This window comes from Gavialis gangeticus, unplaced genomic scaffold (genome assembly GCF_001723915.1).
Source record: "Gavialis gangeticus isolate Ggan-Ray unplaced genomic scaffold, GavGan_comp1, whole genome shotgun sequence".
Taxonomy (NCBI): Eukaryota; Metazoa; Chordata; order Crocodylia; family Gavialidae; genus Gavialis; species Gavialis gangeticus.
The window spans coordinates 12,258,238-12,270,912 of record NW_017729003.1 but is presented as its reverse complement, the minus strand read 5'-3'; the positions used below and the strand labels follow the sequence as shown (position 1 = coordinate 12,270,912).

The window sequence follows — 12,675 nt, the reverse complement described above, 5'->3', positions numbered from 1 at the left end:
GTGTTGGGGAGCATGAGCCTCTTCCTGGCATGGGTGGGGCTGCGCTGTGGGGTGGGGAAAGCAGCTGCGGACCATGGCAACCCACCCTGCAGCACAGCCTCCCGCCAGAAAGAGGCTCATGCTCCCTGACACCATGACGGGGCTGCTGCCCCCCATCAAGAGCCTTGCTCCTTTGTCACTGCAGCAGCCAAGTGGGGGCATGGCCAGATGCCAGCTGGCAGGGTCCCTTAAGTGGGGGGGACAGGGAAATGAGGTTAAACAGGGGCCTTATTCTGCCATTTGCCCCAAGCATGGAGCAAACGGTGGTGGTGGTTGAGGCGGGCAGACCTGACTGCAGTCCCCCAGGAACGGTGGAAGTAGAGAGGGAATAATCCCCCTCTCTGACACCTCTGCCTCAGGGACCACACTGGCAGGCACCTGGTTGTGACTGGCCCCACTGCTGCAACAGCAAGAGGGGAGTGCCCAGCAGACCCAGTTTGGGTCCATACCAGTGGGACAGGGAGAGGGGAATTAAAGTACTCTCTGGCCTGTTTAGCCAAAGATACTGCTCAAGCTGGTCATGCCCCCCCGTGCTGGAGCAGCCAACATGGAGAAGTGCAGGTCCATGTTGGTGGGACAGGGGAAGGAGGGGTGGGAATAAACTTCTTCCCTGCTCGCTTCCAAGGCCAGCGTTTGGCCAAACCCCTGCCCCTGCCTGTCCCTGCTCTGACTGAGAAGTGGAGGAGTGGGGCCAGCCCTGCTCGGCTGGAGCACAGAACCCAGCTCAGAAAGCATTTTGAGATGCTCGGAGACTCTGGTTTAACTTAAACCAGGAAGGGGTCGGGGACAAACATTGCATAAACTGGTTTGAGCTCAATCAGTTAAGTCTGATACTATATTCACTTAGGTTTATCTCAAACCGGTTTTGGCCATTTTGAAACTGGTTTATGTGCACTGAATGTCTGTTCTGTTACAGATTGAAACCAGTTTCTGATCACTTAAACTAGTTTATGTGTAATGTCTGTCCCTAGCCTCAGTGTGCAAACTTTTCTGTCAGCCTGTCCCTAAATGTGCTCCCTTTACAGAAGGCTGTGCCTCAGGGCAAGGAGTTTTGGTGAAGTGTAATGATATATCCTGTCCGCAAGGAGCAAAGCAAGGGGTGTTGAGCAAAAAGCCAAATGACCAGGGCTCGGGCTAGAGAGATTGGTAGGTTCTGCCCCAGCTGCCAGCGGATATTGAAATATTTTTTTTTGAAACAACTGGCCATGAAACATTTTAATAACATAACAGAAAAGGTCAGAAAAAGAATTTCACACTTCTTGAGCAAGTCAGAAGCTGGTATAACTCCATGCCCTCCAGGAGCAAGAGGCTCTGAGAACATATACAATATCCTGAACCAAGCAGGGCCTTATGAAACCCTTGCCAAAGGACTAGGCACTGCTTGGCCAGACTCCTGCTGGCTTTGATCCTGCTTTTAAAATAGGTGCTGAAGGCTTTTTCAGATGTGGTGAGCAGGGAAGTTATACATCCAGAAAAGAAGGGTAAATGCTGTAGTGCACATTGCTGTTTTTGCACCATCAGCATTTTTAGTATAAACCCTTCCCTTAAGTAAGGTCAGGTTGCTTGAGCAGAACCAGGAAAGAGAGTTACTTGAACACACACACAAAGTGGGAGAGTTTGTCATAAAGGAAACTAATTTTGTTTTTAAACAAGAACCCATACATAGATTTTAAAAATGAACTAAGAATAATGTGGGGAAAAATGGTATGAAGAATGTCAGGAATGTATTCTGTGTTCTCCCATGCAGCTGTGAATGCATGGGTTCAACAGGCAGGTGTCCAGCCCAAATACTGGTGTCACACTAGTCTCTATAGCTTCCAGATGTCCACTTTTAGAAGTGAAAAACAATCCCTTTACAGTCAGTGGGAGTTATGGGTGCCCAAAACCTTTGAAAAATTGGAAGCCCTAAAAGTTTAGTTTGTGAGAAGAACAAACAGGAATATCTGCAGCCCTCAGTGGGGGGAATAGAAGAGTCTGGCTTCCACCCTCATGCTCCACAGCAGACCTAGAGTAGAATACTTGAAATACTGAAGTATTTCAACACCTCCCCATGACAGATTTTAATGCAATGGGCTTCTTTCCCAATGGGCTTTAGACCCTCCCTTTCAAATAGGAACTCCATTTTTATAAGCATGATTTGATGCCTGCAGTGAATGATATCCACACACGTATACCTGTAACAAATGGCCAAGCAGATGCATCAACAAATGGGTAAATGCAAAATGACATGCTCAAAAGTGGAGATCTCGTTCAAAAACAAAATACATCAAGGGGTGAATTTATTAAAGGGCTGCAGCTCAAACACCCATGTTTATAAGAAACAGTGTTCTCCAAGGAATAACTGACTTGTCTCAGTGTTGGACACATGACTTCTATTCCTGGCTCTATCATTAACCCACTGTGTGCATTTAGGCAATTCACTTCATCCCTATGCCTTGGTTTCCTCTGCCGTAAAATAAATATAACACCAAATTCATATGATTTAGATTACACTAATATCTTGAAAGTCCTGAAAAAGCTAGGTACCTATTGTGCCAGGCCCAGTATGCGCACATAAACACAAACTCCAGGTGCCTGCAATTTAAGCAGACACAACAGGCAATGGTTGAGAGGGGAAACAGAACCAGGGGAACATGAAGCAACTTGCACAAGATTATGTAGCCAGACAGTGGCTGTGCGTGAAATACAACCCAGGTGCCCTGAACCCCAATCCAACTGTCTCAGTCTGGTTCATGCTGCCTCTTCAATTTTTTGGAGGTGTTTTTAAAATTACAAAGAGAAAGCAATGCATATTGTCATTGTTCTCTATGCCCATCCCTGTTTAGAAAATGGTCCAAATTCAGTTCTATTACAAGGGAAAATAATTTCACTGATTTAACTTGACTACAGTATATTGCACCAGGGCTGAATTTGGCCAAATATATCTCCATGCCGAAATACAGCTGTATAAAGGAACGTCTCTATTGAAAGGAAAGACAATCTTTTTCTTGCCCTGAGGGGCTACCCTTCAGGCACATTCCAGGTTCTAATGCACACAGCATGAGCTGTTTCCATAAAGCCTGTATTTTCCAGCTGCTCACATGCAAACAAATCATCACCTGAATCTATATGATAAACATATCACACAGACAAAATTAAGCAGATGGATGGACAAATGGATGCATGGGAAAGGGAAGAAAGGATGCTCAAGGAGAGAGAGAGCAGCACAGATGAACAGCATATTAGAAGACAGTGCAAGATTACACGGTAATAATGGAGGAGCTGATCAAAGGCTCTCCAAAAGCCAGGTAGGACTTTCACCAAGAGCCTCACATGACAACCGGTGTTTGACCCTGCATGTGTCCTATGCAGGGAAACAACGAAGGAAAGCCAAGAGTGGACTGGGAAAGAAGCTCTGGCTCTCTGCTGCTTGCACTTTGGGTTGTTTTAGAGTTGATTTATAAGTGTAACAGGCTGTCAGGGACATTAGGAGGTGAAATGCTGCAGAAATGAATGGCCATTTGCCATCTGCAGTGAAGTCTCTTTTCTCTTTCTTTTACATTTTCAGATGTTGAGGCCTAGGGAGGTGCTGACGTGGAAGTGGGAATCACAGCAGGGAGTGTGTATGTATGTGTGCACACTCAGAGGGGACGGCTCCTCTCTCTTCCTGGCTTCAGGAAGGCTTCCTTTTCTCCCTCCCCTACACCCAGCTGGCTAGATCGACACTGGGAGGTGCATCAGAATGGGCTCTTTGGAAAGCAGGCTGGAAGCCCAGAATTTCAGAGCCATGGGGAGTAAACTCTTCCCCTCCTCAGGAACTAGAGAGGAGTAGCTTTTAGTCACTATTAGACTGGGCAGAAGATCAGAGATTTCCTGCTCCCCAGACCTCCCTTACTTTGAGTAGTCTGTTCCTCTGCCTGGAACAAGCTGGAGGCGCTGCAGCCCCAGCTGCCATCGTGCCATTTATGGGAAAGGCTGATACACCTCTGGGTCATGGAGACTGCCCTCCATTATTTAAGGCAAGGAGTACACAATCACCAATCACAATGGAAGCTGCAGCAAAGAGGTTTCACTTCCAGAGGACCACAGAGAAAACTCAGAGATAAACATCACAATACAGGAGAAAGATGAAAAAAATCCTGTTTTTTCTGAGTCCATAACATGTTGGTTTGTTTCAGTATCAGCCTAGGCTTCTGTTGCTTCCCTGAAACATACAAAGGTGGCTAGCTCTGTGAGTCTGAGGTCAGGCAGAAGGTAGAGAGACTAACAGGTTCAGAGAGGCATGAACTTTCATAGAAAACCCGCTTCGTCAGTTGCTTTGCCGCCCTGCCCTACCTTCTGCCTGAAACAATTAAAGGTTCTGCTCTCTGAAAACCCTTGTTTTTATGGGACTGACTGCTAATGTCACTGGAATCAACTCCTTCCGCTCCCATCCTTGAGTCAGGATACCATCGTGGAAAGTATCCCACGATGTTCTCATGAGAAAATTAGAAGATTGTGGACTTAACTTTGAGACAGTCAGGTGGGTAGGAAGCTGGCTGTGGGGTAGGACCCAGAGAGTTCTACTGAGCGGATCTGTGTTGTCTTGGCAAGAAGTGGCCAGTGGTGTCCCTCAGGGGTCGGTGCTTGGTCCAGTGCTTCTTCATCAATGATTTGGATATGGGGGTGAAGAGCTTACTGGCCAAGCCTGCAAATGACACCAAGTTATGGAGAAGCGTGATCCTGCTTGAAGATAGGCTGGAGATACAGGAGGACCTAGACAGGCTGGCAAGTTGGGTGAATTGGATTAAACCAGATGAGGTCTAAAATCGAGAAATGTAAAGTGCTCCACTTGGGAACAAACAATCCCCTGCACACCTACAGGCTTGGCAATGCCAGCCTGACCAGCACTGTGAATGAAAGAGACCTGGGGGCTAATAATTGACCACAGTGTGAAAATGAGTTGGCAGTGTGACACTGTAGCCAACAGGGCAAATAATACTCTGGTGTGCATCAATCAATGCATCTCCAGCAAAACCAAGGAAGTGATTCTTCCACTCTACTTGGCATTGGTGTATTATTTGCCAATACACCAATACATTATAATGACTCCAAGATCCTTTTCTGCCTCTGTGCTGATGAGAGGGGAGTTCCCCAGCCTGTAGGTATGGTGCTGGTTCTTTCTCCCTAGGTGCAATACCCTGCAGTTGTCAGTATTGAATCCCATCTCATTCTCATCCACCCACTCCTGTAACCTGTCCAGATGCAATTGCAGCCTGTTCTTCCCTTCTAGCATGCCCACTTTTCCTCACATCTTAGTGTCATCCGCGAATTTGAACAAGGTGCTTTTCACCCCCTCGTCCAGGTCAAAAATGATCTGTCCACCACCACTCTCTGGGTGCAGCCCTCCAGCCAATTGGCGACCTATCTGACTGTGTAGGCACTGACACCACAATCTCCTGAGTGATTGGGGGTGCACCAATAAAGATTTTTTGGGCCAATACCAATGGCCAATTATTAACGAGCCATATCAGCAGATACTGATCCGATTGCTAATATGCAGCCCAGCAGCTTGGAGAGCAGCATCTGACTGGTATGTCTGTTGGAGGGGAAGGGGTGGGAGGAAAATCAAGGCCCTCATGGTGACGAAGGAGTGGGGCTGGGGCTGGAGCAGGCACTGCCCAGCTGGGGCAGGGCATGAAATGGAGTTGTGAGCAGCTCCTCCAGGGGGCATGGGGGGGGGGGATCCCACTACTACATGCACCCCTGGGGGAGCCATGGAGTGGCATGTGCCCCCCAGATCTGTGTGTAGTGTGAGGACAGGCTGTCATTGTGGGCTGGGGGCAGCACTGGGCTGAGGTAGGGCTGCACTTGGATTGCACTGGGGTGTGGGAGGCTATGAGGTGGGCTGCAGCCACCGCAAAGTTCACTGTAGTCCCCCCTCACAGTGCCACCGCCGCCTACTCTAAGCACAACCCTGGCCCAGCCCCTCTGCCAGGAAGAGCCTGGCACTGCCCCTGACCCCAGTCCATAATGGTAGCCTGTCCTTGCCCTGCACACAGATCAGGGGACACAGATCCAGGGGGCACCCCCCATTGCTCCCCTGGGGGTGTGTGTAGCAGTGGGATCCAACCCCCCTCCTCGCACCCCCCCTCCGGATGAGCCACTCGCAGCTCCATCCTGTGCCTACCCCAGCCCTAGCCCCACTCCCTCCTTCACTGCAGGAACCTCAATATGCCCCCTGCCTCTTCCCTCCCCCCTGCCCCTTCTTCCCTAACACATTTACCAGCCAGATGATTCTCTGCAAGCTGCCGGGCTGGCTGTGTGCATGCTGCAGCTGTGGACATGCACACGGCATTTATCAGAGACATTACCTGATTGCCGATGATGTCAATTTTCCTTTTATTGGTGCCAATACAATATGGAACAATGTATCCATGCACCTCTATTAATGATAAAGGACAAAAAACTCCCTCCAAAACTGCTGTCCCAGGGCTAGACAGTCTGAGCCAGAGTGATAATATGAATTGGACTATTACACGAGTTCAAGACTCTATGACAGAGACCTTAACCTTGTGAAACTACTGTCTCAGTACTGATATACGTAGGATAAAAGCAAATTCCTCAGGAAAAGTAGTTCCAGTGTCCAGCTTTCTGTGACACAGCCAAATCTTTTGGAAAGCATCCTTTTCTATTCTTTATTATGTTACATGTTTCCTCTCCTAACATCTTGAAGATTAGTTTAGAGAGTGTTAGGTATTATAGGTATTTAGCTGTCTAAAACTGCATCTCTGACATTTGTACATAAGTAGTGTGCAAGCACAAAACATACTCTCATCTGAGCAAAATGGCATTTTTCAGCACAGAACTAGGAAAGTTCTCTTTTTATGTGCAATCTAAGTTGTGCAGGGTTGGGGAGACATATGGAATTTTCACTCAATTTAGTTGACCAGTTTTTACAATCTGGTTCCTAATAATCACCCATTTATAGTTCCCAGGATCCCCTTTGAAAAACAGAGAAACTCATCATTAAGAAAAGCAGTGTCTAGATTATAGTGTCTTTCCCTGGCTTGTTTTGTTTATGGAGCATAGGACAGTTGGTAGAACAATCACATCAGTAAACAGGACTTTCAGCACAAGCCAAGTGCTGCATCTCAAATACCAGAAGAAGAAGTAGCACTTTATGAGGGTTGTTAAAAGTTTGGGATCAGCTGGGAGGGCAATCTAGATTTCAATGCTAATTGCATGCCTTCTGATTTATCACACAAGATTCAACTCCTAGCATTTTGTGTTTGCTTTAAAATGCTGGCATAGCTAGAAGTTGAAAAAAAAAGATGCTGTAACAATCTCATTGTTTAGTGTCTGACGGCCTGACTAGCTAAACATCTGTTTGAAATATTAATAACTGTCAGATGGGAACAGCTCGGGGCTCTATACAGTTTCACACCATCTGTTTATAGAGTAAGCACACTTACACACACACACTGAGCCATTTTGTCATAGCTTTTCTCCTCTAGATCTGCATGTGCATCTGTGTGTACTGAGGGGGCATGTCTGTCTGGAAATGTGGGGGGATTGATGCCCTCAGAGTCAATGAAGGAGAGCTCAACACATATGAGGGGATGAAACCATAAATCTTTAACAATATCTATACAAGTGCACCCATCAGCCAGCAGCATCTTATGACTATCACCAGTAAAGTTATTCTTTTACTAAATGACTATCAGCCTCAACTGAAGGATGGGTTTTGATATCTGCTTTGTTGCTTTATTCCAGTGGTGCTCAAGCTTTTGGCCTTGTGGGCCAGACGAGTGGTGCAGGGCCAGACTGCAAGCTGGTCTGGGCTTCATCTGGATCAGACACCACGCTGCCTCCATATGCCCCTGCACACACCTGGATCAGGCCCTGTACCCCCTCTGCACTGTCCTGTGTACCCAGTTCAGCTCACAGGACCATATTATCTGGCCGGGGGGGCAGGGAGGGGAGGCACCCCACTGGTCTGGAAATATTGTGGCAGGGGAGGGGTGACACACTCCCCCAAGCGCTAAAGTTTCAGACCTATAGGGGCTGGATCTGGCCTGTGGGCTGGGCGGTTGAGTGCCCCTGCTTTATTCTGTTCTGCTACAGCTTCATGGAATCTAGGAAATGGATCTTCTGGTCTTTCAAATGTTGTCCTTGTTCCTTTGGCATAATGAAGAAAGACCCCAGCTATCTACCTTTTTGGGTAGCTCTCTGTTGTGCAGCAGCTCTACCCAAGAGGACATCTGAAATGTGACTTGTTTGGGAAACAGCTTTTGTTAGCTAATTCTATCCTGAAGCCCAACTCATTAGTAACTCTTCCTGTTTGTCTAAGGCTGGCACTTCACACTGGGGAGTACAAGCCAATGCAGGTGTTAGTGCATGGACAGAGGGAAGATGGCTTACAGCCCATACCTCCTCTCCTAAGTGAAAACCAGGGCATTCTGCTTGGCTCAACAGACCCCTATAAGGGTTTGTAAGAGCACAGAATTGCATATCTAACCCTCAACAGTGCCCCCTCTGCCAGGTCTTTATATGCTTGCTCCCTCACCAGCCACCCTACCCTGAGCTTGCCTCAAGCCTGGAGACTTTACAGAGCACTGAGCTGGAAAGCTATTTGCCAGCACAGAATGTATTCCTGGACTGTGTTGCCTTCGTGCCAGCCTCACACAAGGCAAGTAAAGGGTGATAGGGGAGGGCCTAGTATATTTGATCACAGTTTTTCAAACAGTCTGCTTGAATATGAGGCCCACAAAGGGGATAATCAGTTCCTAGGAGCAGCCAGATAGCAGTGTCCAAACCCCAAGACATGACTAGTCAGTGACCAGTCAGTTTGTTCTGCAATATATTTGGCTTTTGTTTTCCTTGGTGAAACATTCTGTAGGGTCAATGAGCTTCAGCTTTAATAGAGGAGTATAATAAAACACTTAAAGCAACATTAGAACATTCAAAGATATCACTACTTACGTGGACTGTCAAGACTGTGGTTCCCACGGTGACATTCTCAAACAGACTAACATTATATAGGACTTGGCTAAAAACGGGGCGGTTGTCATTCTCATTGATGAGGTTAATCTTCACTCGTGCAAAGCCAACATGATCTGGCACGCTCTCGTTAGCAAACAGCTGAGCAGAAACAGGAGGCAAACATCAGAATTGGAGGCTTCATTTGTGCAGCATTTTTTTTTAAATGGGAAAAGCATCAACTCTCTCATGATCTCCTTTGGTGCACTGTTACTGCAGCAATGTGCCTCTAGCTGGCAGGCCATGAACCCATACTGGAACCAACTCAGCGCTGAACCCAATGATAGAAGCACTCAAAAAAAAGAGTTCCCATCTTCCCAGGGAATTGTGCCAGTTTACCAGACTGCAAGACCTCAGTTATACAGTAGGAGTAAAACATCCTCTCTCAGCCCTTTGTGGATTCTGACTAGCCACAAATACCAAACTTCCTTCTGGCAATCCTCAAACTATGAGCTCTACTGCTGGCTGGAGTGTGTGCTACTGAGTGGAAACCAGGGAGCAATAGTATATTGGGACTAATAATCAGGGGTTCAGAATAATCAGTCCAATACAATAGTACAGTACTGGCATGAATATAGATAGGTTCCTTCAAACATCTATTCAATGAGCACTATAGCACTTCTACTGCCTCTAACTCATTTTTACCTTTTAGGAGGTAGACAGAGCATGACATATTTAAGCTTCAAGCCCTCAGAGGTCATAGCTTTAGGAGCTGCCACCATTTCTACATCTAACTGGCCAGCTGAACAGGATTTAGATCAAGTGCTGGATTTTGTTTTACACCACACACTGCTTGGGGAAGGCAGGGTTTTATTTATGCTTCTTCACCAGTGTATAAAAGCCCTTCTCTGCCAGGGCTAATAGCAACAAGAGTTGCTGGCATGATTATGGAGCTGTTTTGCCTTCCAGAATTTACAGCTTACTCAGAGAGCAGGATAAAGCTCGAGCAGGCAGTTGGAAAGAGTGTTGCTGCTTGATAGGTACATTTAAAACAAAGTTTTATGCTCTATAAAGCTTTTATTGCCCCACAATGTGGGGGGGAGGGCACGACATGTTCTGTGAGCTCTTGCAGCTGAGGCTCTAAATTTTGGAAGACAAAAGGAAGCTCAGAGCAAATATCTTTTATTTTCTTTAATTTTTTTGGCTAAATCCTAGTGCTTTCAAGTCCAGCAACACTGACTAGAGGCAAGAAATAGAGTGAGCTGACATTAAACAAGCTGGCCATCAGCACTCTGTACCAGTACACTCCATTTCTGACCTTTAGTAAGTCTTACAGTCCAATCCCAGACCCCTTACCCACAGCTCTGCCACTCCACTTCTGTGCAGGTTATTTTTATGTCAACCAATGTCCATTGCCAATGAGAAGGCTGAAACCATTAAAATCATGTCACAGATAGTGGTGCTTTGAGTAGTCTCCCTAGAGGTGACTAGCTAAAGTAGTGGTATGGACCATAAAGACTGAAGGCCAGGCCACGCTTAAAGGTTTCTTGTCTCTCACCCACTACCCTCTATACAAAATGCCACTTGCTGGTGAACTTTTATTCCTCCCTGATAGGTGACATAAGTAAATCATCTCTCATGATGAAATGAGCTTGAGACAAAGGAGCCAATGCATTAAGGGTCAGATTAAGGTATTTTGGAACCTAAATCCTATCGAAACCAATGGGAGTTAAATACCTAGAAATCTTTAAAAATCTGGACCTAACGTACTATGTATTCAGTCCCTGGTCCTTCCATCTCCAGGCCCTTTATACCCCCACCCATGCACGTCACATTTGTGAGACATCTTACAGAAAATTCATAGCGAGGAATGGTCTCATAGTCCAGTGGCACTGCAACCCGAACACGAATGTCTGCCTTTCCCTGGATCGAGGTCGGGGAGATGATGAAGTGATTGGAGTTGTTACCAACAAGGTAAACCTCAAAAACACTGTTGGGTCCCTGAGAAAGCAAAGAGAAGCATTAACAATGACAAATGCACAAGGCAAGCTGAACCACCAGCTGAATAGGGGGATATTCTGCCTAGGCTAAGTACAGGACTAATCTCCTTAGTGGTAAAACCAACAATACAGAGAAAGAGACAGTAAATGTAGTCAACAAACATTTAGATATTCTGTGCCTGTACAGTTCCCAGCCCAATGGCTCCTTGATCTGTGACTGGGGTTTTTAGACATTTCAATATTCTGAATAGTAATGATATTTGACCACTTTCATTGTATATATGCATGGCATGAAGTATAGGTTTGACCAGTGTACACTTGCCCATATTGCAGAATACATAAAGGAAAGGAAGGAAGCTTGCTATAAAGACACAGGGCAATTTTACATGCAGGTGCCACACTATGGAAAGCACAGCACCCGTGCTTCCCACAGATGTTCCACGTGTAGCTGGAGACGTGCTCACTGTTAAGGAATGCTACCATTATCCACTGCTTAGCCCCTATGTTTACAGACCAAGCCCTGTACAGTACATACCATGCCAGTGTGGCTCTGCATTACCAGTCCTATCTTGTCACATGAAGATAGGTGGTAGCCTATCAATGAAAACAGTGTCCTCACAGCAAATGTCCAGAAGGTGCCTGGTGTGCTGCTTGTGGACTGGTTTATATTATTATAATGCTGGGCTCAAGCAAAACCTATGTACAGTATTTCTAAGCATGCCACCACAAGTCAAGTACACAGATGGTCTGTGTCCAACAAACAGCCTGCATACTGAAACTGTAGATGGTATCTGCTGAGTTGTCACCCTACACATATCCAGCGCTCAGCTTTTAAACTAAAGCAATCCACTCCACAGCCTGCCCAACACTGACATATCCCTCAACCTCCAGAAGCCCAACTACTAATTTTAAACAATTCTGAGAGACAAAGATGTGCTTTTCTACAGCACACCTTAAACCAGAGACCCAAATGCTCCTCTTCTCACCCAAGTATTTTCTGTAGCAAGAAGAGGCCTCCTCCCAAATGCTGACAAGAGACAGTTTAGGACCTTCATACCAAGAGTCAAGCTCCTTCCCAAAATGCGGCCCAGCCGAGCACATTAAAATAAAGTTCAGAAACTGCCAGAGCCGAATTTCCAATTTTCCTCTGAATGGACTCCATCCTGTTAGAAGGAGGGACCAATTAAATGCACGAAGGGGCACTAATAGCAAAACCTGCCTGAGCGTGACAGCTGAGAGCAAGTGACACAGCCAGAGAATCCCCTCTCTCTTTCCCCCTCCCACCCACCAAAGAAAACAACAAAGGCCCCACCATGTTGCAAAGGGAGGGAGAGCTATACGTTCCTGACATATAGGACCAGAGGAGTATGTGGCACTTTACACAAATTAAGAAGCCAGTACTCTAAATGACACAAACCAATCAGATTGTGCCAAACGATTAGGAGTGAACATAGCAATAAAGACAACAAAGGGTCCCTGGTCTTGGGAAGCTCTGGTTACAAGTTACAAGCAGTCCTCCACTTACGACTTTCTGAGTTATGACAAACGGCACTTAACGACATTTGTAAACTGACACCGTTTCGAGGTTCCCACACCAGTTCCACCTTTATGGCAGTCAATACAGCTGTGTCCAGCTGGTAAATCTGTTGTGGTGGGGGGAGGGGGGAGGGAAGATCAATGCCCCTACAAGGGAGGG

At 46.5% G+C, this 12,675-nt stretch overlaps 1 protein-coding gene across 1 annotated transcript in view; it reads right to left on the bottom strand.

Moving 5' to 3' along the window:
- The window catches only part of CDH23 (cadherin related 23), a 626,459-nt gene that overhangs the window by 254,042 nt on the left and 359,742 nt on the right, over positions 1-12,675 (bottom strand). The window contains exons 12-13 of the mRNA XM_019507822.1: positions 10,831-10,980; positions 8,983-9,141 (exon numbers count right to left, since the gene is read on the bottom strand). Coding sequence (XP_019363367.1) covers positions 8,983-9,141; positions 10,831-10,980 — 309 coding nt within the window. The remainder of the gene's footprint in view (positions 1-8,982; positions 9,142-10,830; positions 10,981-12,675) is intronic.